General features: G+C 44.2%; 1 protein-coding gene across 1 annotated transcript in view; it reads left to right on the top strand.

Moving 5' to 3' along the window:
* The first annotated feature begins 384 nt into the window (after positions 1 to 384).
* Positions 385 to 24,406, top strand: part of PIP4K2C (phosphatidylinositol-5-phosphate 4-kinase type 2 gamma) — a 57,384-nt gene continuing 33,362 nt past the window's right edge. Inside the window, exons 1-5 of the mRNA XM_070740940.1 lie at positions 385 to 640; positions 12,092 to 12,189; positions 15,339 to 15,435; positions 21,155 to 21,298; positions 23,447 to 23,593. Of these exons, the coding sequence (XP_070597041.1) occupies positions 512 to 640; positions 12,092 to 12,189; positions 15,339 to 15,435; positions 21,155 to 21,298; positions 23,447 to 23,593 (615 nt within the window). The 5' untranslated portion in view covers positions 385 to 511. The remainder of the gene's footprint in view (positions 641 to 12,091; positions 12,190 to 15,338; positions 15,436 to 21,154; positions 21,299 to 23,446; positions 23,594 to 24,406) is intronic.

Here is a 24,406-nt window from a genome sequence, read left to right as displayed (position 1 = left end):
AGTTCCCCACCTCCGCTCAAGAGCAGGGGTCTCCAACCTTGGTCCCTTTAAGACTTGTGGACTTCAACTCCCAGAATTCCTGGGAGTTGAAGTCCACAAGTCTTAAAGTGGTCAAGCTCGGAGACCCTACTTAAATGGTTTCATTCACCGTGTTCCTGTAAGCGCCATATTAACCCATAGAGTTAAAGTACAAAAAAAGAAAAGCGCGCAATTCTATCCCGGGGGCCTTTACGCGACACCGACCGTCACACACTACTAGGCAACCACCTTTTGCTAGCTAATGTTCGCCGCCGCGGGCGCCACTGACGGAGGAGGTCCAAAGGAGTTATTTCCACCGCCGAGGCCCCGCTCCTTTATGACGCAGCTTCCCCGCCGTGGTCACGTGCAGCGGGAATCAGCTGAGCCTTTACTTCCGTTGCCGGCTGCCGTCGAGTCCGAGCGGCCGGCGCGTGTGTAAGCAGGCGGGCGGGGTGTGTAAGCCACTCGTCGTGGGATTCGCAGAGCAGCGAGGATGGCCGCCTCGGTGGGTCCGGGGACGCGCACCAAGACCAAGAAGAAGCACTTCGTCCCGCAGCGGGTGAAAGTGCTACGCTCGGCCGACCCTCTCCTGGGCGTGCTGGCTTGGGGGATCAACCATCAGGTAAAACAACCCGGCTTCGTCCGGCGATTGTTGGGCTGGGCGGGGCGGGCCGTTGGGTGGGTGAGAATATAGGGCAGCCCCACCTCTTTTGCTGGGTCGCCTCCCTCCGCAGCGTCCCGTGGCTGGGTAGAAAGAAGGCGGGTCGTCCATCCCCCCGTCCCCCACGTGTCGAGCTCCCCCTGGCACTTTTTCACCCGGCCGCGTTTCTCTTTCCTACGGCGGGATATGTACCCATCTGGAAGCCTTGGTTTTTGTTTTATTTTGTTGGTTTTGGTCGTCCTCCCGACCTTCGATTCTTGGAATTCCTAGTGCAGGGGTAGGCAAAGGTGGCTACTTCTATGGCTTGTGGACTTCAACTCCCAGAATTCCCGAGCTAGCATGATTGGCTCGGGAATTCTGGGAGTTGAAGTCCACAAGTCGTAGAAGAGCCAGCTTTGCCTACTCCGTGGCTTAATGTATTCGGGAGAGTGGTTAGTTTCGGAGCGGATAAGATGAAGGCAAATAGACGTTTCCCCGGGATAGTGATGCGAGGTCGAATTTGGGTCGGTTACCGGAACCAGAGGTTTTTGGTTTTTTTACTAGATCTCAATCCAGCTAGAGAGGGGAGACCACCAGGAAATCCCAGGGCTGAAAGTTAGACTGAGGGCTTCTAAAAACATCCCAGAAGAAGGCATAAAGCCTCTTCAGTAAATGGATTGCAGTGAACTGCTCAGGCGTTAAGTGTGACTTGTAATGTTGTGTGCTGTCTTTTCTCCTTTTTGCTCAAGTCATCCAAAGATGAAAAAGCACCTTTGGGATTTCTTATTTTTCTTTCCTCTGCTGCTTCTCCCCACACCTGGTGTTAGCTCTTGTTACTATGGCGAGTATCTTTGAATAGCTTTCTCTACTCTGATGCCCTCTTACTTTATTGTTTTTATAACAGGACTAAAAAAATTACATGGGATTGTTATCCCTGTTGGCATCCCCTTAGGGGGGTGTTCTGTCTTATTCTGTCTTATGCTTGTCAACATACTTGCATAATTTTTTCTGTTCTTGCTGCAAACTTTTATATGCATGGTGGGAGAAGTATAACTGTTTTGAAAAATATAATACATTTTGCACATATATTTTAACTTTGATTCAGAATCTAGTGAGAAAAAAAATTGTCTACCTGTTAGTAAGTTGACTAATGCCATAGTGCTTAATCATAGTCCTGACTCATATGGGAGGAGATTGTTCCTATCTATTGAAATGAAGGAGACACTAAGTAGTATGGGCTTTTATCACTTCTTCATAAATGTCTGGATTCATATGATATGTTCACCTCCCTAGACTTGGATGGACAAAACACAATTGTGTGTTCATATAAATATGCTCTGAGCAAACAAAAATTACTGGCTAATGTGATGTTCTGGTTCACCCAGTAGATTTAGATGGTGCTGCCGAATGCAGAATTGCTGTGCCAGTTTCTCATTGCCGCTTCCATCTTTTTGACAGAATCTGACACCAGGGAATTTCCCCATGAGACCATTGCCCCAGATTTTTTAAAGATGTTAACAGTAATATTTATGGATTTTATCAATGTTTTAATATATTCTATATTAACCTTTTGGAGCTCAGGGACCACCAAGATCACACTTTTAAATCCCGCGGACCATCAAATTCATAATTTTAAGTCCTGCAGGCCACTAATATGATTTTTAAAAAGATAAATACATTTGTAAAATAATGATCAGAGGACTTCCATTTTATTAATATTGAAATGCACCTATTTAACATAACAAAATTATAAATGTTTATTTAATAATAACAAAATCATAAATGTTTACTTAATCATAACAAAATCTTTAAAGGTTGTTTAATTGTAACAAAATTATTAAAGGTAGTTAATTATTACAAAATAATTGAAGCTTATTTGATGGTGGCTTGCTGATGGTGAGAAAGTCAGTGTCATATTCCAGAGCTGTAGCTGTGATCCCTTCTCTTCCTTTGCTTTCCTTTTCTCTTCCTGGACTGGATTAATTGCTCTCAGCCATATCTGGCCCAGGGGCCAAGATTTCTCCATGAACCACCAAAATTTTCTCACGGGCCACAGGTCGGTGACCTGTGTTCTAGAACACCTAGAATTGTTTGATTAGGCAGCAAAAAAATCTTAACACTGAAGTTCCAAGGTTGCATAAATAATCTTATACTTTTTGAATTCTTGCTTCATTCAAGCTCTGAAAAAAGGAGGCTTTTCATGTGATGGGTAGGAAATGGGAAGGGAGCTTATGGCATCTGATACAACATATATTTCTGCCTACCAGTGATTGTATTTTTTGTTTGTACAGGCCTCAGAGAGGCAAAGCTGTATTCCATTGTTTGCCCTTTGTAAACTTCATTAATCCCTTCCCCTCTGATTCCAGCAGTTTTATGACCCCAAGCATATGAGCAACGCTAGCATAATTCAGATTCCAGAATTAAGGCGGTAGCTGGTACGTGAGCCTTACTGCATGTTTTTCTGGGTTGCAAGCTGTTTTTTGTGCTATAGGCTAAGTCTCTTGATGGGAAAAAAGCCATTTGCTGCCTTCCGTTTTGCTCTTTGGTGCTTTCAGAGTTTGACTGCTGCATTTGAGTTTATGCATGGTTTCTTTGACTGCCAAAAACCTGAATAAAATGCATTTGCAAAAAAACCTGATTTTTGTCTTGGCTTCTTTCCCTAAACTGGCTGAAAATATTCTGGTACATCTTAGCTAGTATGATGTTTCTAGATCAATAATGTCTTAATCCTGTAGGGTGCTGTGTTTTCCTCTATACCCAATGGTGGCTGTTTTTCCTTAGTGCTGCCACACTCCCGGCCTGCATAACAAATGTGTCATGTGCTGGCCACGCCTGTGCCCAGTTTAGCGAAGAGGGGTGGGTGGGAGTCCTGATACGTCATGACATTGTTGTGACAATGTGAGTTTGACATCCCTGCATTTGATGATGGTTTCCATTTGGGATCAGCTTCTTTTAACAGAAATAATGCTGGTTCATTTAGATAACAAAACTGAACCTTGTTTTGTATCGAGAACACTATAAACAGTATATGTTTTAAAATGCAGAGTGGAACAGAATCCTTATCCTATTCTCTGACTCATAGCAGTTATACAAAGGTGGTGATTGTTTCCCATTAAGGAAACTAGGACAGACTTTATCCTCATATCACCTGAATTTGCCAGCTGTGGCAAAGTACTGTATTTTTTGAAGTATAAGACCCACCGGAATATAAGACACACCTTAGTTTTTGGGGAGGAAGATAGGGAAAAGAATCTGCTTACATCTGGCTAGCATCCTTAGTCTGGTCAGCTTCAGTACATTATTTTATCCCCTGGTTAAGGGCTTAATTTTTTTTATTCTGAGAGTAACAGTGAAAGAGCTTGCAAGCCAGTAGAAGCTGGAAACATCATTAGCATCTGGAAAGAAAGTCTGAGCAAGTGGAGCAATGGAAAAAGCCCTGCAAAGACATAGGGCTTGGAAAACATTCTTCTTTGCAGAGAAAGTGAAAGAGCTTGCAAGCTGATAAGAGCTGGGAATATTGTTAGCACCTGGTTAGAGTTGGAGAAAAACATTTGGAGCAAATAGAGAATGAAAAATATTTCATTTGGAATACTACATTCTTGGCAGAGATTAACAATGAAAGATCTTGCAAGGTGGTAAGAGCTGGGAACATCATTAGCATCTAGTTAGGGCTGAAAAGGTTAGGGCTAGAAAGAAACTTACTCAGAGCAAGTTAGAGTAATTTAAAAAAACTGCAAAGACTTAAGGCTTGGAAAACATTCTTCACAGAGAGAAACAATGCAAGATAAGAGCTGGGAAGATTGTTAGCAGCTAGTTAGGGCTTGGGGGGGCTACATTCAGAGTATAAGACACACCCTAATTTAGGGAGGAAAAAGGTGTGTCATACACAGAATAATATGGTACTACGAGCTATACTTTGCAGTAGATGAGTTCAAAGTTCTAAGAAGGGAGAGGTTCTCTACAGCAGCGTTTCCCAACCAGTGTGCCGCGGCACACTAGTGTGCCGCGAGACATGGTCAGGTGTGCCGCCAAACTCCTAGTGCAGCTCCAGCTGGGCGGGGCGCTGCCAGTGCGGCTACTGCCCGATGCCACTGTTGCTGGCGCTCTCCTGCTGGGCCCCAAAGAAGGAAGGCGGGGGGAAAAAGGAGAACTTCATTCTTCACACCGGCAGCAAGAGGAGGAGGGCGCCATCAGCAGCTGCACCAGGTAGTAGCCGGGGGATGGCGGTGGCAAGAGCTCCAGGGCGGATGCACCAGCCGCGCCCCACCCAGCTGGAGCTTCCCTGGCGGGGGCGGCAACCAATGTCCTTTGGGGCCCGGGGGGAGGGCGGTGGGAGCAGGAGGGTGCCAGGCCGCGCACGCCTGCGCCAGCGCACACCAAAACGCCCCCGCACACCCTTTTCCAAGGGCGCACCCGAAGCCGCGGCCGCCCCCCCTGCGTCTCTAGTCCCCTCGCGCCCCTGGCCACTCGCCGCTGCCTTCGCCGAAAGTGCTTTTGTCCCAGGCTCTCAGCGAGGGGGCTGCAGGAGAGGAGGCAAAGGCGATCTCTCTCGTTCTTCGGTGGCTGGCGAAAGTGATTTTCAATGTCGGGGGCGCGGGCCGGCGTGCGCTCTCTCCCCATCCCCCTGCCGGCTTACTTTGAATGTGGCAGGGGGAGGGGGAGAGCGCACGCCGGCCCGTGCCCCCGACATTGAAAATCACTTTCGCCAGCCACCGAAGAACGAGAGAGATCGCCTTTGCCTCCTCTCCTGCAGCCCCCTCTCTGAGAGCCCGGGACAAAAGCACTTTCGGCGAAGGCAGCGGCGAGTGGCCAGGGGCGCGAGGGGACTAGAGGCGCAGGGGGGGCAGCCGCGGCTTCGGGTGCGCCCTTGGGAAAATCACTTTTGCTAGCCTCCTGAGAACGAGAGTGAGAGCGAGAGAGCAAGATAGAAAGTGAGAAAGAGAGAGAGAGACAAAGAGGGGGTAGAGAAAGAGATAGCAAGAGAGAGAGAATGAGAGAAAGTGTGAGAGAGAAAACAAGAGAAAGTGAGAGAAAGGGGGAGAGAAAGAGATAGCAAGAGAGAGAACGAGAGAAAGAAAACAAGAGAGAAAGAGAGAAATCAAGAGAGAGAGAGAGAAAACAAGAGAGTGAAAGTGAGAAAAAGAGAAGAGCAAGAGGGGGAGAGATGGAGAAAGAGGGGGAGAGATAAAGAGAGAGAAAGAAAGAAAGAGAGATGAGGAAGGAAGAGAATGAGAGAGAGAGAGAGAAAAGCAAGAAAGAGATAGCAAGAGAGAGAGAGAGAAAGCAAGGGAGAGAGAAAGACATAGAGGGAGGGAAGGAGGGAGAGGGAACAAAAAAGAGAGGAAGAAAGAAAGAGGGATGGAGAGAGAAAGAAGGGAAGAAAGAGAATGAGGGAGGGAGAAATAGAGCGAAAGTGAGGGAGAGATTTTTTTTTGTCCAAACTTTTCTTTAGGGCCCCCCCCCCCCCCCCCGTTCAATGTTCCCCAGGATTTTGAAAATATGAATAATGTGCCGCGGCTCAAAAAAGGTTGGGAAACACTGCTCTACAGCATGGAGATCTGAAAATATTTCCCCTAATTAAGAAAGCTGTAATGGGAAATAAATGGATGCTCTGATCCACAAAAGATTCTTCTCTCTGTGCCCTCTTCCTTAGCTGGACTGGCTCGCTTAGGAAAGATTCTTGAATGTCATATGGTGGAAACTGACCAATATATTCAGATTCCATATGAGTTATTTGCAAGCAGTTGTAATCTAGATGACTTTAGAGTGTGGCATGTTCTCTTTAGGGGATCTTTTTTTGTAACCATAGCAACAATGACATGTATGTCATAACCATCTAAGAAATGTAACTTGGAAATGCGAAATTGTCTTAAAACCAAGAAATCTGTTAAGAATAATACCAATGTGTCTGGATATTAGCATAATAACAGACTAGTTTTAGGTCATCAAATAACATTTCATTACAGATACCAATCAGGTCTGTTAGAATAACCGGGCAAGTACCAAGATTAGGTAGCATTAAACAGATTAAAGTTCGCTTGAAGTAGAAGCCAAGAGCCTGACAGGTAAGAGATTCCTGGCTCTTATTAGCTTTGCACATCAGCTTTGCCAAAACATTTTATTCTTTCAGCAATGTCTCATTCCCATAGACCAGGTATATATAAGTCTATAATACTTAGCCCTTCTAGGCCTCTGATAGAACTAGAAATAGGCCATATTAGCTTCTAATTGCATGCAGTCCTTGATTTACAACCATATGTTACTTTAGTGGCTGTTCAAAATTACAATGGCATTGAAAAAAGGGACTTATCATTGTTCCTCTCACTAACAACCTTTGCAGTCCTTGACTTACAATAGTAAGCCGGGGTGGCGCAGCAGGTAGAGTGCTGTACTGCATGTCACTGAAACTGACTGTAGATCTGCAGGTCAGCGGTTCAAATCTCACCAGCTCAAGGTTGACTCAGCCTTCCATCCTTCGGAGATGGGTAAAACAAGGACCTGGATTGTGGGGGCAATATGCTGGCTCTGTTAAAAAAGTGCTATTGCTAACATGTTGTAAGTAGTGTTGGGCAAACCCAACGAAGTTCAAGTTCGGCTGAAGTTGCCGTGAATTTTGGGTGAGTTCACCGAACCCAGACCCAAACACTAGGTGACGTCGAAGCTCTGCTCCCGGAATCCCATTGTGGGATTTCCCAGCTCCTTTTGTTGAAAGGACCTCCCTTTGTTTGCTTGGAAGAGAGGGCAGAAGCATTGCTGGTTCTATAGTGTAATGGTTAGTACTCTGGACTTTGAATCCAGCGATCCGGGTTCAAATCTCAATGGAACCTCCTTTTTAAATTTTTTTAAAAATTATTATTATTATTATTATTATCATCATCATCATGCTTCTTTATACAGTAATAACTTGTCTTACAAACCTAATTGGTTCCCAGGGGAGGTTCGTAACGCGAAAAGTTCGTAAGATGAAACATTGTTTCCCAATGTAAAATGAATTAATGCGTGAAAGAAAAAAAAACGACGACGACCGGCTGTCACCTTTTGAAACAGCCGGACGCTTCTCAGCATTCTCCCAATGCCGAACCCGGAAGTTCGGCAAAAGTTCGGGTTTGGGTGGCCACCGAGAAGCCCCGCCGCCCAGCTGTCACCTTTTGAAACAGCTGGGGGGCTTCTCGGCGTCCTCCTGAACCCGAACGCCAAACCCGAACTTTGCCAAACTTCCGGGTTTGGCGTTCGGGAGGCCGCCGAGAAGCCCCGCCGCCCGGCTGTCATCTTTTGAAACAGCCGGGGGGCTTCTCGCCGGCCCCCCGAACGCCGAACCCGGAAGTTTGGCAAAAGTTTGGGTTCGGGAGGATGCCGAGAAGCCCTCCGGCTGTTTCAAAAAGCGACAGCCGGGCGGCGGGGCTTCTCGGCGGCCACCCGAACCCAAACTTTTGCCAAACTTCCGGATTCAGTGTTTGGGAGGCCGCCAAGAAGCCCCACTGCCCGGCTATCGTCTTTTGAAACAGCCGGGGGGCTTCTAGCCGGCCTCCTGAGGGTTTGGCATTCAAGTTCGGGTTTGGCATTCAGGTTCAGGAGGACGCTGAGAAGCCCCGCTGCCCGGCTGGTAGCTTTTCAAAAGAGTCGTGGAGCTGTTGGGCCGGTCAGGAGGCTGGAAAGGAGGTGGGGAATCCCAATAGGGAATTCCATGGGCGGAGCTTTGACGTCACAAAGACGTCCTTCCTCGAGTCCACGTTTTGGCCGGCCAGGAAGGATGTCTACATTATTTTATTATTTTGAGAAGTACAAATTTTTGGTGACCCAGTGTGATCTAGTAGTGGTTGAGGCACCAGACTAGAAACCGGGAGACCAGGAGTTCAAGTCCAGCCTTAGCCATGAAAATGAGCTAGGTAATTTTGGGCCAGTCACACTCTCAGCCCAACTCATCTCAGAGGGTTGTTGTTGTGGGGAAAATATGAGGAAGAATATGTTTGTCACCTTGAGTTGTTTATAAAAATAATAAAAGTGGGATATAAATTAAGTAAATAAATAAAACATGAGAGCAAATACATTTTCTGCTTGGCTTGAGGCGATAGCTTTACCTCATAGTCAGATAACTAAGAGACTAAGAGTTGCTTGCTGATAGCTGTCCTATGACAAAAAGCTTCATTTGTTGTACCAGTGAACTAAATTAAAATACTTCTTCACTCAAATTTACCATTTATTCTGGTTAGTCATTTTATCTCATGCATATTACATTTTGCAGATTTTTATCCAAAAGGAATTTTGCAGATGATCCATCCCTGCAAAATAGACATCAGTATTGATCTTTACAAAATATTTGCAAAGTGTAAAAATTGCTAATCCCAGTTGGTTAACTCAGTGTTTCCCAACCTTGGCAACTTGAAGAGATCTGGACTTCAACTGGGAGTTGAAGTCCAGATCTCTTCAAGTTGCCAAGGTTGGGAAACTGGGTTAACTGACATGAAGTGAAGTTTTCTGTTGTCAGAGGACAACTGGAAGGCAGCTGGTTTATTTGAACAACTGGGGACCTCTCTTTGCACCACTAGTTTTGGAAGACTGAAGTACAAAAGAGAACCAGGTTTTTACTACAGTACATGCCTAGTACAAGAACATTAGGTAGCACCCACCTATATGCTGCTGTGATGTCTTTGGAGGCAGAGGTTCAGTAATTTAATACATAATAATTTCCTGTTGGCAAGACATTGCACAGTAAGTAGTTTGATTAAAAATAAATACGTGGCACAGTCCTAAGGGGATCTGATGCAGATTCAAGCTTGAATTAATGGCTTCTAATTTGTTTTGGAATGTTCAATTCCTGCTATGATTTTGAACTATAAAGTCATAAGTAAGCTATCTTCTGTGGCTCTAACAGGATCTCACATAGTAAGTACAATTCAGCTGTTACTTAATATTTCTGAGTTTGTGTTTTCTGTGATGGCAATGTTATCCTTTAGAAGTGCATGCTATTTTGAAAGCTTTTCATCAGTGAAGAATTTACTAATGAATGTTTACATTATAGCTGTACTGAAAGGCAGAATTGCATCATCTTTTAGTCTTGCAGGGCCAGAGAGAAAATCCTCAAAATGTATAGTCTAGGGAGAGGGGTGGCATACAAATCTAATAAGTAAATAAATAAAATAAATAAATATTATTGTTTAAAAGTCAACTTCCTAAACAACTTTTTAAATCTATCCTTCCAACCCCTGTGATTGTTCAAAGATATCCTTCAGCCTGTCAGAATATTCCATTGTCTTGCTATTTTGCTGCTTAAATGTATGCTGAATAAAGAATACAGTAATCCGGTTTTTGCACTTTGGGTTGCCTTGTGCAGTCAACGAAGCAGTGGAAGTGATGTGCCGGTGTCTGGAGGCTGTTGGGGCCTGGATGGGTGTCAACAGACTCAAACTCAACCCTGATAAGATGGAGGAGTGGCTGTGGGTTTTGTCTCCCAAGGACAATTCCATCTGTCCGACCATCACCCTGGGGGGGGGGAATTATTGACCCCCTTGGAGAGGGTCCGCAACTTGGGTGTCCTCCTCGATCCACAGCTCACATTAGAGAAACATCTTTCAGCTGTGGCGAGGGGGGCGTTTGCCCAGGTTCGCCTGGTGCACCAGTTGCAGCCCTATTTGGACCAGGAGTCACTGCTCACAGTCACTCATGCCCTTATCACCTTGAGGCTCGACTACTGTAACGCTCTCTACATGGGGCTACCTTTGAAGAGTGTTCGGAAACTTCAGATCTTGCAGAATGCAGCTGCGAGAGCAATCATGGGCTTTCCCAAACATGCTCATATTACTCCAACACTCCGCAGTCTGCATTGGTTGCCAATCAGTTTCCGGTCACAATTCAAAGTGTTGGTCATCACCTATAAAGCCCTTCATGGCACCGGACCAGGGTATCTACAAGACCGCCTTCTGCTGCACGAATCCGAGCGACCGGTTAGGCCCCACAGAGTTGGTCTCCTCCAGGTCCCGTCAACTAAACAATGTCGTTTGGCGGGACCCAGAGGAAGAGCCTTCTCTGTGGCGGGTCCAACACTCTGGAATTAGCTCCCTCCAGAGATTAGAACTGCCCTGCCCTTCTTGCCTTTCGTAAACTCCTTAAAACCCACCTCTGCCGTCAAGCATCTCCCCCTGCCTATGTAGTTTTCTGTGTATGATATGACTGTTTTTATGGGGGGGGGGGTTGTTTTTTTGTTTTTAATATATATTGGGGTTTCTTGTTTTTTAGACTTTTTAAATGTATTATTGTTATTTTAGATTCTAACTATTAGATTTGTCATTATATATTGTTTTTATCATTGCTGTAAGCCGCCCAGAGTCTACGGAGAGGGGCGGCATACAATTCTAATTAATAATAATAATAATAATAATAATAATAATAATAATAATAAAACTGGGCGGACCCTTCAATTAGGCAGATTAACAGATCAAGACAATATAAAAAGTTCTAAAATTTATGTCAGCTCAGTAGATGAAAAATTGGGGGTACTTGGCTATATGAGAAAAATGTGTGTGTGTGTATGTACACACACACATACACACCTAAACCTATATACATATACATGTACCTTTAGCAGCCCAGTATATTTCAAGGATCCTACTTGTACATTTTATGAGAGAAATGTGATTCTGAGCAGGTTTCACTCCCCCCCCTCCAAACAGAAATGCTAGATCGTTCAATGTGAGCTCACCATAGCTGTTATAATATCATTGTAAGGCTGGTTTAAACTGGCTCTGGCTCTAACTCTGCTGCTTGAGTGGCTGCCCAAAGGCATTAGAAATGGAACATATGAAGAGCGGAGCCTCATAGCTATAATTCTCTGCAGCCCATTCTTCTCTGATTCATATTTTTTTCCTACCAGAAATTGTAGAGAAAAGTGGCCAAGCCTGTTTTGTCCTTCTCAATGTGGTCATGCTGATTTGAGGTTTATATGCCCATCTCTGATAGCAATTACACTTTTGGTGCGTTTTCCATATTTTCCTGGCATTATCTCTAAGAGCAATACTGTACATTTTATCTGCCATAAAAAAAATTCCTCATTGGTCCTGGTCCTTTTTCCCCCCACACAGTCATGTCTCAAAAGGGATTAACGCATGGCTGTTACATAAGTTTAAAAACTCGTGTCTGGATGAAAATGATGTGACAGGCTGCTTTCAGCCGCAGGTCAAAACATCATTGATGATCTTGGTCACGGGCTGCTTCAAATGCCTATTTGAAGTTGTCCAAGTCTAGAATGAAAACAATTGAGCGTTGGAGGAGGTTCTGCAGTCTCTTGGCAGGCAGAAATACCAAAGTAAAAACATAGGGATTTTTCTCTCGAGCCCTTCGCCAAACTCTAGCTAGCATAATTGTCTCGTTGAAACTGAATCTTGTAGTGGGGTGTTTGATGTGACCTTGTCTGGTTTTACCTCCATTTTCTCATGTTAGATCAATGAACTCAATCAAGTTCCCCAGCCAGTGATGCTGCTCCCCGATGACTTCAAAGCCAGTTCTAAAGTAAAGGTGAACAATCATCTCTTCAACAGGTGAGGAAAACGCTGGAGATACAGAGATACATGGCCTTCCCAACCCAAATTTCATCCTAATGTAGGTCCACTGCAGTTTTGGGGGCAAAACTCATTCCAGTTCTAGTAATTAGAACATGGGGATTAAGCTTGGCATTGTCAGTTTGGCACACTATATGCATATGCTTCCTACATGGAACTTTCTAAGTCATGCAGCCTAATATTGTCCATCTACATCACCCTGATGGGAAGGATTAATAGCCCCAATTACTCCCAAATAATATAGCCCATGTCTCACCAACACTCCACAGTCTGCATTGGTTGCCGATCAGTTTCCGGTCACAATTCAAAGTATTGGTTATGACCTATGAAGCCCTTCATGGCACCGGACCAGATTATCTCAGGGACCGCCTTCTGCTGCACGAATCCCAGTGACCAGTTAGGTCCCACAGAGTGGGCCTTCTCCGGGTCCCGTCAACTAAACAATGCCGCTTGGCGGGACCCAGGGGAAAAGCCTTCTCTGTGGCGGCCCCGGCCCTCTGGAACCAACTCCCCCCAGAGATTAGAATTGCCCCCACCCTCCTCGCCTTTCGTAAGCTTCTTAAAACCCACCTCTGCCGTCAGGCATGGGGTAATTGAGATTTTTTCCCCCTTAGGCCGTTACAATTTATGCATGGTATGTTTTGTATGTATGTTTGGTTTTATAATAAGGGTTTTTAATTGTTTTACTATTGGATTGTCACATGTTGTTTTATCACTGTTGTTACCCGCCCCGAGTCCACGGAGAGGGGCGGCATACAAATCCAATAAATAAACAAACAAACAAACAAACAAACAAATAAATAAATAAATAGCTTCAGGTACAAACATCTCTCAAAAATATTTTTGCCAGTTAAGATGAAAGATTCTCTTAATGCAGCTATTTTTCTCTAGTGCTGACCAGTACTGTGCTGGTTGAGGAACCTGGAAGTTGTAATCTGAAACAGTTGACAGATACGATATGCTCATGGAATGGAATGGAATGGAATAGAATTTTATTGGTTAAGTGTGATTGGACACACAAGGAATTTGTCTCGGTGCTTATGCTCTTAGTGTACATTAAAGAAAAGATCAGCTTGTCAAGAATCATCTGAGTGTGTATATCTCTTTATCCTTTATAAAGAGATTACATTATTATTAAACAATTTTATATAGCTGCCAAACTCATAGGTGACTTACAATTGATTAAGGCTTATAAATCTATTTCTATAGATTACTTTATTTACAATAACTAAATATATAAACCACCTACAGTCTAGCAGAAAGACTCGCTCAGCTAACTGCTGCTTCTAATGTTAAGGATTGTCTTTTTCCCAGCCAGATTATGATATTAGCTTCTCTTCAGTGATTATGATCCTTCTTCACTGGAATCTCCTTCTGCTCATTTCCATTCCTTTGTGCTGTGATTGGAACTTCCTTCTTTTATATTTTCTCAAACCTCTACTGCCCTTTAATATAGCTTTACTTGTGACTAGACTGAAATGGGATTTACTGAGAGACAAGGAAATTGAAACAACTAAATTCCAGGAAATGTTAATAGTCCATAGTCCATTATTTTCTCCTCTTTAGGGGCCAGTTTCTGTTTTAAAAAAATAAAACAAAATAAAATATTTTGCTTGTGATTATTAGTGTTTGAGCACTGTACTTTATTTATTCATATCCCGCCTTTATTAGTTTTATACCTCAAGGTGGTGAACATAACCTATTCCTATTTTCCCTACAACAATCCTCTGAGGTAAATTGGGTAGAGAGAGAGAGTGACTGGGCCACTGGGCCAAAGTCATGAATAGGGAGATATAGTGTGTGTGTGTGTGTGTGTGTGTGTGTGTGTATAACATATTTTGCTGATAATGAAAAAAAGGAGACTGCTGTAGATCTATTTCAGGCTTATTTGCCTTCATCAGGTAGCCACACCCTTACGGGGATTTGAACCTGGGGCCTCTGCCTTGTAAGGCAGAGACCTTAGCCATTAGACTACAGGCTCATCTCCTGTATCAGCTTGTACCAAGGAAGGGTTGTGTTGTGTGTGATTTTTTTTTTGTCGAGTCACCCTGGTATATTGAAGGAGTGTCACAGCTTCCTTTTTGCCTCGTCCACTTTCAATGCCTTAACTGCAAAATGTTTGAATTGTGAACTATTTACATAATTTCTTTTTTCTTGTTTTTCCCCTTTGAGTCGAGGCTGATTCCTAGTGACGGCCTTGACAATTCCTTTCAGTTTTCTTGACAAGAGTTTTGGGAATGGTTTGGTCTTGCCTCTTTCCTGGACCTGAGAGAGAATTACCTACCTAAAGTTACCCAGCTGACTTCATGCTTAAGGCGAGACAAGAGCTCGCTGTCTCCCACCTTTTAGCCTTTTGCCTTAACCATTACGTCAAACTGGCTCTCACATAATCTGATTAGGACATGGTTTTTACACTGCAACTGTGTATACATATGATTTAGTCCATCTTTTAAAATACCATTTTAGAAAAGCTAAATATTACATTTTTTGAATCTATCTTCATGTAAAATTATTTGCTGGTACAGAGGAGAGCTTGCCTCTTTCTGCCAGATACTTAATGCTTTATATTAAAAGAAGATTCTTCGGCCTGAACAGTAGTGTAACCAACCCTCATAATGGAGATTTGCACCGTATGCTCGAAGCGGCTGTTGGTGAGAGGATTATGGAGCAAAGGCCATAGATTACTGAGATTTCTAAACTGAATTGGCAGCTATTCCTTTTAAAGCCTTGTTCACTTGTCAGAGAGACTGCTCTTCTGATAAAAGAAACAGTGGGGCCTTTGTATTCATACAAATGAGATATAAAAGTAGTGTTCTTCCAAAAGCGAGCTTGTTCTTTCCATAGCAGAAATGGTTCGGCCTGAATGCCAGAAATGGTCTGTAGCACTTCAGGATGGGGAAAACAAACATTATTATTTTTTCTCCGTGCATGAATCACTACAACAGAGAGCAGGTTGGGCCAGAATCTTTACTGATGAGCTGTGTTTTTACTTAAGGAGTGAAATAAAAACATTCCATTCATTTTCTGCTCCTCTAAATTATTTCAGGCCTCTTTGTCTGCCTCGTTATGCTCTATTTGCAGACTAAACTTTGGCTTGGCATTTAACCATGTTACTTATATTCCTGCAGGGAAAACTTGCCTGGTCACTTCAAATTTAAGGAGTACTGCCCACAGGTTTTCCGCAACCTTCGTGAGCGCTTCAACATTGATGATCAGGATTATCAAGTAAGTAGATACCACTTTATCCCAAAGAGTTTGAGTACCTAAAACACCTGAGGGTGCAGTTTTTTCTCCAGATTTAGCCACAGACCACCCCTCACCCTTTCAGAGGTGGGTTGCCTAATGCCTTTTTCCACCAGGACACATGGTGAGACCTTACCATTTCTTCCTGGTAATAAAAGCAGTGTAAACCACATAGGCAGATGTTTTGTTAGTCTAGTAGAATTAGTTTGGTTTTATGTGAATTGATTGATTTAGCTTTTATGCATTTACGGTGTTCCCTCGATTTTCGCGGGTTCAAACTTTGTGAAAAGTCTATCCCACGTTTTTTCAAAAATATTAATTAAACAATACTTTGTGGGGTTTTTCCCTATACAGTACCACGGTTTTTCCCACCCGATGATGTCATATGTCATCGCCAAACTTTCGTCTGCTTTTAATAAATATTTTTTTAAATAAAATTTAATAAATAAACATGGTGAGTAATAATCTAAATGGTCGCTAAGGGAATGGAAAATTGCAATTTAGGGGTTTAAAGTGTTAAGGGAAGGCTTGTGATACTGTTCATAGCAAAAATAGTGTATTTACTTCCGCATCTCTACTTTGCGGAAATTCGACTTTCGCGGGCGGACTCGGATCGCATCCCCCGCGAAAAGCGAGGGGACACTGTACTGCCTTTACTGTAACTAGCCTGATGTTCAAAGGTTGAAGACCAAAAAGTTAAGAAACCAAATTTTGTAATGTGTTACAAATAGTCCTCAACTTACAACGGTTCATTTACTGGCCACTTGAAGTGACTCATGACCATTGCAGTATCCCTATGGTCATGGGAACAGTCATCAGATACTTGGCAACTGACTCAGGTTTATGTCATCAGCAGCATCCTGGAGTCATGGGATCACCTTTTGCAACCTTCTGACAAGCAAAGTGAATGGGGAAGCTAGATTCACTCCACCACTGCATTTCTAATTTAACAGCTGCAGTGATTCACTTAACAATCGTTGCAAGAGAGGTCGTAAAATGGTGCAAAACTCACTTAATACATGTCTCGCTTAACAAATTTTGGGTTCAGTCGAGGGTTACCTGTATATATTCCTCTAGTAATTAAATTGAGAAATTGTAGTCTATGTTATTAGAGCAGGCAGTTACAATTCTTTTATAAGGTTACTTTTGCTTTAGTTTAAGAACTCAGAAGAGACTAGTTCGAATCTCTTCTCCTGAGCAAAACTAATGTTAAAGTCAGATTACTTTAATGTTAAACCAGTGGATTATTTTAATCAATTAGTGTCTGCGTTTCTAGATATGCTTGTCTAAATACATAATTCTTATTACCCTTGTGAATGCCATGATACTAGTTGTTTCATCCATTTAGTAGGAGTCAGTTCAGGATAGCTAGGAGGCCCAAATGAAATGTTGCCTTTGTTCTGGATTACTTGCAAGACACATATGCTTAGTCTTATTCTGCCACCTGCTCTGTAAAAACAATGATGGTGGCCTATCATATGGCAGGGGGCTGCAACCTTAAATGCTCAAAGAGCCATTTGGACCCATTTCCCACAGAAAAGAAATAACCGGGAACTGCAAAGCCTGGGTGGGCATGGCCAACTCAATGTCATTCACTCCTATCCAGTCACATAACCCCCCCAAGTGATGCATACATAGATGATCATTAAGGTAGAAAACCATTGTTAAAAAACACCAGGAGCAACAAAATCCTTTTGACAATCCTCTCTCTCCCCCCTCTCTCTGTATCTCTCTCTGTGTGTCTTCTCTCCCTCTCTTTTTCCCCCCCACTATCCATCTCTCTCTTTCTCTCTGTCTATCTCTCTCCCTCTCTACCTTCCCCCTCTGTATCTATGTCTGTGTGTGTGTGTGTATGTCTCTCCCTCTCTATGTATCTCTTTGTGTGTCTCTCTCCCTCTCCCCCTTCTTTCCGCCCTTTGTCTCTCTCTCCCCTTTCTGTGTGTCTCTCCCTCTCTCCCCACTCTCTAACTGTGTGTGCGCGTATTTCTCCCCCCTGTATCTCTATGTGTCTCCCCCCCAATGTGTCTCTTTATCTCTTCCCCCTGCCCCCCCCATTCTGATATGAGGTGTTTATTTATTTTATTTATTTATTTATTAGATTTGTATGCCGCCCCTCTCCGAAGACTCGGGGCAGCTAACAACAATAAAAAAGACAATGTAAACAAATCTAATATTAAAAATAATCTAAAAAAACCCAATTTAAAGAACCAATCATACATACAAGCATACCATGTATAAATTCTATAAGCCTAGGGGGAAGGGAAATTTCAATTCCCCCATGCCTGACGACAGAGGTGGGTTTTAAGGAGCTTGCGAAAGGCAAGGAGGGTGGGGGCAACTCTGATATCTGGGGGGAGCTGGTTCCAGAGGGCCGGGGCCGCCACAGAGAAGGCTCTTCTCCTGGGTCCCGCCAAACGACATTGCTTAGTCGACGGGACCTGGAGAAGGCCATGAGGGACTTGTGTAGCACAGTGCTTCCCAATGGGGGAGATGGGGTCCCATCCACCTCCTGGAGCCCATTACTGCGCGAAGCGACTATGTGACCCTGCCCCAATCACTCCTAGTAACAGAATGTGCAAATGTGACATGAAGGCAAGCACAGGGCTGCTTTGCTCCTGCATTAAGGCTTCAGCCATCGCCTTGCCATATCTAACCCTCCCCCCCTCTCGAGGCTCTTTGGCCAAGCGCGGTAGGCACAACCTCCAGCCCAAAGCAGCAGGAGGCAAAGGCTGCTTAGAGCACAGATGTGGCGCAAAAGCAAGTACGGAGCCACTTTGCTCCTGCATGAAGACTCCGGAGACCCCCTCTTTCTCCTCTCACGACCCCCTGCTTGGCTCTGGCAGGGCCGGAAGAGTGCGCGTGAAAAGAGGAGGAGGCTCATACTCTTTCCTCAGCTGGCCCAGATTTCCAAAAAGTTGCCAAGAAGAAAGAAAAGGAGCTTTTCACTCTCTCGTAAAGCCCAGGGAGCTCTCCTTGGGGCTACTCCTTTCTTTTTTTTGGAAATCTGGGCTGGCTGAGGAACGAATGTGAGCCATGGCAGAGGTTTCCCTCCTCCTCCTCCTCCTCCCCCTTTATGACCCCCTGGCCAGCTGTAGCAGGGCCAGGAGGGTTCTTACGAGCAGGGAAACCTTCAAACCAGTGGCCGCCCACATGGGCCTTTGCTACGCTTTGTTCAAGCCTGGCTACTCATTTGAGGGTCTTCCCGCTCTTGCGCACCCTCTCAACCCTACCACAGTCGGACAGGGTTATGAGAGGAGAAGGAGGAGGAGAGGAGTGGGGGGAGTCTCCACTGCAGCTTGCGCTTGTTTCTCAGCCAGCCTGGATTTCCAAAAATAAGAAAGAAAAGTACCGAAAAGCTCTAAGAAGAGATTGATGGCTTTCTAAGAGAGAGAGAAGAGACACAGAGACGGGGAGTGAGCGATATACACAGACAGACAGACAGACAGACAGACAGACAGACAAAGAGAGAGATACAGAGAGAGGGGTAGACTGGTTGACGAGTGAATGTCTTTGGTGAGGACTCTCTGGCTTTCTCCAAGCCTGACCCCTGGGGTGGACGTGTGAGTTTCAGCAGGTCAAACCCCCTTTTCCTGCTGCCTTGAGCTTCTTAAAGCTGTGGATGGGTGCTGTGGACCCGTCCCCCTTTCTGTCATCCCCTCCTCTCGAATCCCATTCCAACCCACCAGCCCCCATGTTAGCAAAGCCGGTGTCAGGCCAGTGTCTCAGGGCGGAGAGCAAGTTCCGCATCTCCCCAAGTGACCGAGGCACGCCCAGCACCAACAACAGCTGGAAGAAATTCCAGCAAGGGTGAGGTGCCAGAGAATCAGCCCAGGTCGCTTCTCAATCCCCCACCATCACCCTTCCCTTGCCAAGCGAGGTGAGGAGTGGCTGGGAGGGGGAGAGCCAGCCTGTGATGGGACAGGGAGCAACAGCAGAGGGCCTAAAGAGCCGCATGCGGCCCTGAAGCCAGGAGTTGCTGACACCCGGGTTAAGAGAAAGGTAGGGAAAATGATTATACATGAAGCTCCTTCAACTCCTTCCAAAGTATCAAAACACAGTGGTACCTCTACTTGAGAACTTAATTTGTTCCATGACCAGGTTCTTAAGTAGAAAAGTTTGTAAGTAGAAGCAATTTTTCCCGTAGGAATCAATGTAAAAGCAAATAATGCGTGCAAACTCGTTAGGAAAGAAGTAAAAGCTCAGAATTTGGGTGGGAGGAGGAGGAGGAAGAAGAGGAGGTGGACAGTCGCTGCCGAAGGAAGAAGGTGAGGTGAGGTGAATCAAAAAAATCCAAAACTTTAAGGCTTTAAAAAAAAGGGGGGGACTCTGAGGCGGTGAGGAGGAGCACATGCCTCCCATGCACCCGGCACGAGGCTGGCTTCCATACACTGCGTCAGAGAGAGAAACCTAGGCGGGCGAGAGGGGGGAAATCTCCCGCTCCTTTGACCGAAAGGTGGCTGTTGCTGCTACCTGCTTCCTCTTCCTTCCCATGCTGAAGGGCTCCCCTCTCCTCTCGCTCACTTGCTTTGTAGCCGGTGCCTTTCCTTCACTGTGGTGACTCCTCGGTTTGGCTGAAGCCGAGTTGATTCATCCGGAGCGAAGTGCCCCCTTTTGCCTTTCATCCGGGGCGAAGCGCCCCCTTTTCCCAGACTCTCTGGGAGGCAACCTCACACCAGGTGTATGGGAGGCAGTGCAAGGGAGTCACCACAGCAAAGTGGTTTATTCCTCTCCAGGCGCCCGGAGAAAGGAAAACACTCCGTTCGCTCTGGGCTGTCAAAGCTTCATTAAGCGCCACCGAAAGGCTCCTTTGGCAGCCCAGCATAGCCCGAAATGACCAGGATTAAAGGAGGAATGACAGGAAACTGGCTGGGCCTTCGTGCCACTCTCAAATTCCCTGGGAAATTTGCACATGAAGCCTTTCTTCATATTATAATCTTTTTTTTTTAAATATATATATTTATTAATTTTTTCCTTTTTTTCCCAAGTACATAGTCATATTTACAGATGAATCTACATCGTATATACATTCCTATCGACATTGTCTTCTAATTACTTTTAGATTTCTTGATGTTTCATTTCAATGCTTCTTTTAATTTTCTTTTTTTTGTCCATTGGTACCATTTTGTCCAGGTTTCATAATAGTCCGATTCTTTTTGATTATTAAGTTCCATTGTCAATCTGTCCATCTCTGCACAGTCGTATATTTTCTTGATGATCTCATTGTCGTCAGGTATTTGCGGATTTTTCCAGTTCTGTGCATTATAATCTTTTAATCATGACTTGTTGTCTCATTCTTACTGCTTCTCTTTCTGTCCCCCCATCCCTCCTTGTGACCTTTTGTTTTGGAAGCTGCCTGAACACCTGAATAATTAGAATTCTAACCCAGAAACAGAAAGTGTTGTTTTCAATGTCCTACCTTGTTTCATAGTTCTTAGTCAAGTTTCTCACATTATAGAGTGAATCAAGCTGGGTGAGAGCAGTCAGAGATCCTTCATACGGTGCCTTACTGTGGGATCTATTCTAAAAAGGGTCCACACTTGAAGATTGCTGATTGAAGGAGCATTGTCAAAAGGGACAGAATACTTTAGGAGCATTCTGTGGCCTTGCTTAGGTGAAGCATCTTCTAATGAAGGTCCTTTCAACAGTTTCCATAGTTCCCTTGTAATTTTCCTTGCTATGTCTATTCTTTCTTTTTTTACAGGTCTCCCTGACACGTAGCCCACCAACCTATGAGACTGAGGGTGGGGGTCGTTTTCTCCTGTCTTATGACAGAACCGTGGTCATAAAAGAGATAACTAGTGAAGACGTAGCTGATGTCCACAGCCTTCTATCACATTATCATCAGGTAAGACAAATTGCAGACATAAGGGCTTCAGGGGGATTATAGCTAGATGAAAGAGTTTTTTTAAAAAACTTCGATCCAAGGATTGGTTAACTGGGAGTTTGTTACAGAAGGAAAGTTTCCATTCTGATCTTCTCTTTTCCTGAAATATTTTATTATTATTTATTTATTATTTAGATTTGTATGCCGCCCCTCTCCGCGAACTCGGGGCGGCTCACAACAAAGCATAAACAAATCGTACAAATCCAAATAGAGTCAAATAAATTTAAATATTTAAAAAAGTTTTAAAAAAAGAACCCCAATGTACTAACAAGCACACACAAAAACATACCAAACATAAATTGTACATGCCCGGGGGAGATGTTTCAGTTCCCCCATGCCTGACGGCAAAGGTGGGTTTTAAGAACTTTACGGAAGGCAGGAAGAGTAGGGGCAGTTCTAATCTCCGGGGGGAGTTGGTTCCAGAGAGTCGGGGCCGCCACAGAGAAGGCTCTTCCCCTGGGGCCCGCCAACCGACGTTGTTTAGTTGACGGGACCCGGAGAAGGCCCACTCTGTGGGACCTAATCGGTCGCTGGGATTCGTGCGGCAGGAGGCGATCTCGGAGGTATCCTGGTCCAATATACATCACACACACCCCTGTCCCCCAAAAATTGCTAACAAGGATCAGGTAGTTTTACGGGCAACAGGGTCTAGGTCAGTGATGGTTAAATTTTTTTGTTGCTGTGTACTGAAAGTGCGTGCACACCCATAAAGCAATGTGTGTGTGACCCACCCCGCGTGCGCCCTACCTGTGGACATGCGTGCACAACTTCGCCCCCGTATGTACCCTGCGCGTGTGACTCCACCCCCTGCATGCCCTAGGCATCTGCAGCAGATACCCGAAAACCAGCTGGGTTTGCATGCACGATGGAGCTAAATTAGGGTGGCAGCTCACGTCCCCGCAGAGAAAAGGGGAAAGGGATAAAATCTCTCTTAGGTCCAGTCTGACTTTCCAGGGCAAACATCAAGAATAAAAACCCTGGATGATTATAATATTTGTTGTTATCTTCTTATGGGGGTTTTATTCCTGATTTATTAGTCTGGGATTGAGATTTCCTGGTGGTCTCTGTTATGAACTAAATATAACCGTCCTAGTTTCAGAAGTATAAGAGAAAGGGGGGCACTTTTTGTGTGAATTTTCTGATTGACGCACCCTAGAAGAGCAAAAACGTGTGTCTTAAAAATAAACAGTTTTGAGCTCAGCAGACTCGAATGTAAATGTAGGCAAATGCAGATCCGTGCATATATTTTTCCCCCTGCTGTCTATGGAATAGAAAATACTGACGCCTAGTCACGGTCTAAGGAATTCCTTGTTTATTCCTGAGATTTGAATAGGAACAGCCACTTGTGTTCTAGGCTTATGCTTCACGTCTTGGGAGCAAGAAATGTATTTTTCAACAGAAAGCTCTGAAGCTTGACATTTAGAAAAACGAAAAGATTAATGATATTTAGCCTACTCTCCCGAGAAGCAGTGATTAAAAACGCACTATCTCCCACTAGGTGGTGCATTTGTCCTTTGGAGATTGTGAGCCAGAGAGCTCTCTGGTCCAGTAATGTCTGGTTATCTTCAAAGATGATGCGAATTATGTGTTTCCATCTTTTACACTTGTGTTCAAAATCTGAATCCGAAATTTGCAGGGAATCTTTATTAGTTTATTATTTATTAATAGTAATGTTTATTATTGCCTTTAATAGCACTTATAATATGTACCAAGGGGCACGGGTGTTTGGAAACTGGATTTCTGTCATTTATTTATTTATTTATTTATTTAATTCGATTTTTATGCCGACCTTCTCCTTAGACTCAGGGCGTCTTACAACATGTTAGCAATAGCACTTTTTAACAGAGCCAGCCTATTGCCCCCACAATCTGGGTCCTCATTTTACCCACCTCGGAAGGATGGAAGGCTGAGTCAACCTTGAGCCGGTGATGAGATTTGAACCGCTGACCTGCAGATCTACAGTCAGCTTCAGTGGCCTGTATTTGCTTTCTGAAAGGATCTGAATACCACACAGAGTATGCTTGAACCTTTGACTGCCTCCACCAGTATTTAGGCTCCTTGAGAGCTGGCACAACATTTTACGATGTTTTTGTCACTGTTTTCTTTCAGTACATTGTGAAATGTCACGGGAGTACCCTCTTGCCCCAATTCCTGGGTATGTACCGGCTCAGTGTTGACAACGAGGAGAGCTACATGCTGGTCATGAGGAACATGTTCAGTCACAGACTCACTGTACACCGGAAGTATGATCTGAAGGTAATGGATGATGGAGAAAAATTACTGTGTGAAATGAAGTCTCTGTGTTTGTTTATTCATCTCTTACCTAAGTCTTATGAAAATGAAGGTACTTTCCCTTATGGTTTTACATATCAACATAGTAAATACCATCCAGTCCTTAGCAGTTCTTAAAAGAAGGTAAATACAACCTCAGATGTACAACACCACATACAGTGATACCTTGTCTTACAAACTTATTTGGTTCCAGGATGAGGTTCTTAAGGTGAAAAGTTTGTAAGATGAAACAATGTTTCCCATAGGAATCAATGGAAAAGCAATTAATGCGTGCAAGCACAAAACTCACCCCTTTTGCCAGCTGAAGCGCCCGTTTTTGCGCTGCTGGGATTTCCCATGAAGACTCCCCTCCATGGGAAACCCCACCTCCGGACTTCTGTGTTTTTGCGATGCTGCAGGGAAATCCCAGTAGGGGAATCCCAGCATCGCAAAAACGAGCGCTTCGCTGGCAACGGAAGTCTGGAGGCGGAGCATTCTAGCGGCGGCGGTGGGTTTGTAAGGTGAAAATAGTTTGTAAGAAGAGGCAAAAAAATCTTAAACTCCGGGTTTGTATCTCGAAAAGTTTGTATGACGAGGCGTTTGTAAGACGAGGTATCACTGTAGTTCATCTTAATCATCTGCTAAGGACCAGATGATTTTTTACTATGTCCTGATATGTAAAACCACAGAACTCAAAATTGGTTTTTTTTTTTCACATGATTGTATGCGGGCTGGTGTATGTGGAACTAGTATTATTTATCTGTTATTTGATTTTTATCCTGTCTATTATTATTATTA

The sequence above is a fragment of the Erythrolamprus reginae genome, chromosome 2 (assembly GCF_031021105.1).
Source record: "Erythrolamprus reginae isolate rEryReg1 chromosome 2, rEryReg1.hap1, whole genome shotgun sequence".
Lineage (NCBI taxonomy): Eukaryota > Metazoa > Chordata > Lepidosauria > Squamata > Dipsadidae > Erythrolamprus > Erythrolamprus reginae.
Note: the sequence above shows the minus strand (reverse complement) of the source record. Positions and strands in the feature narration are given on the sequence as shown.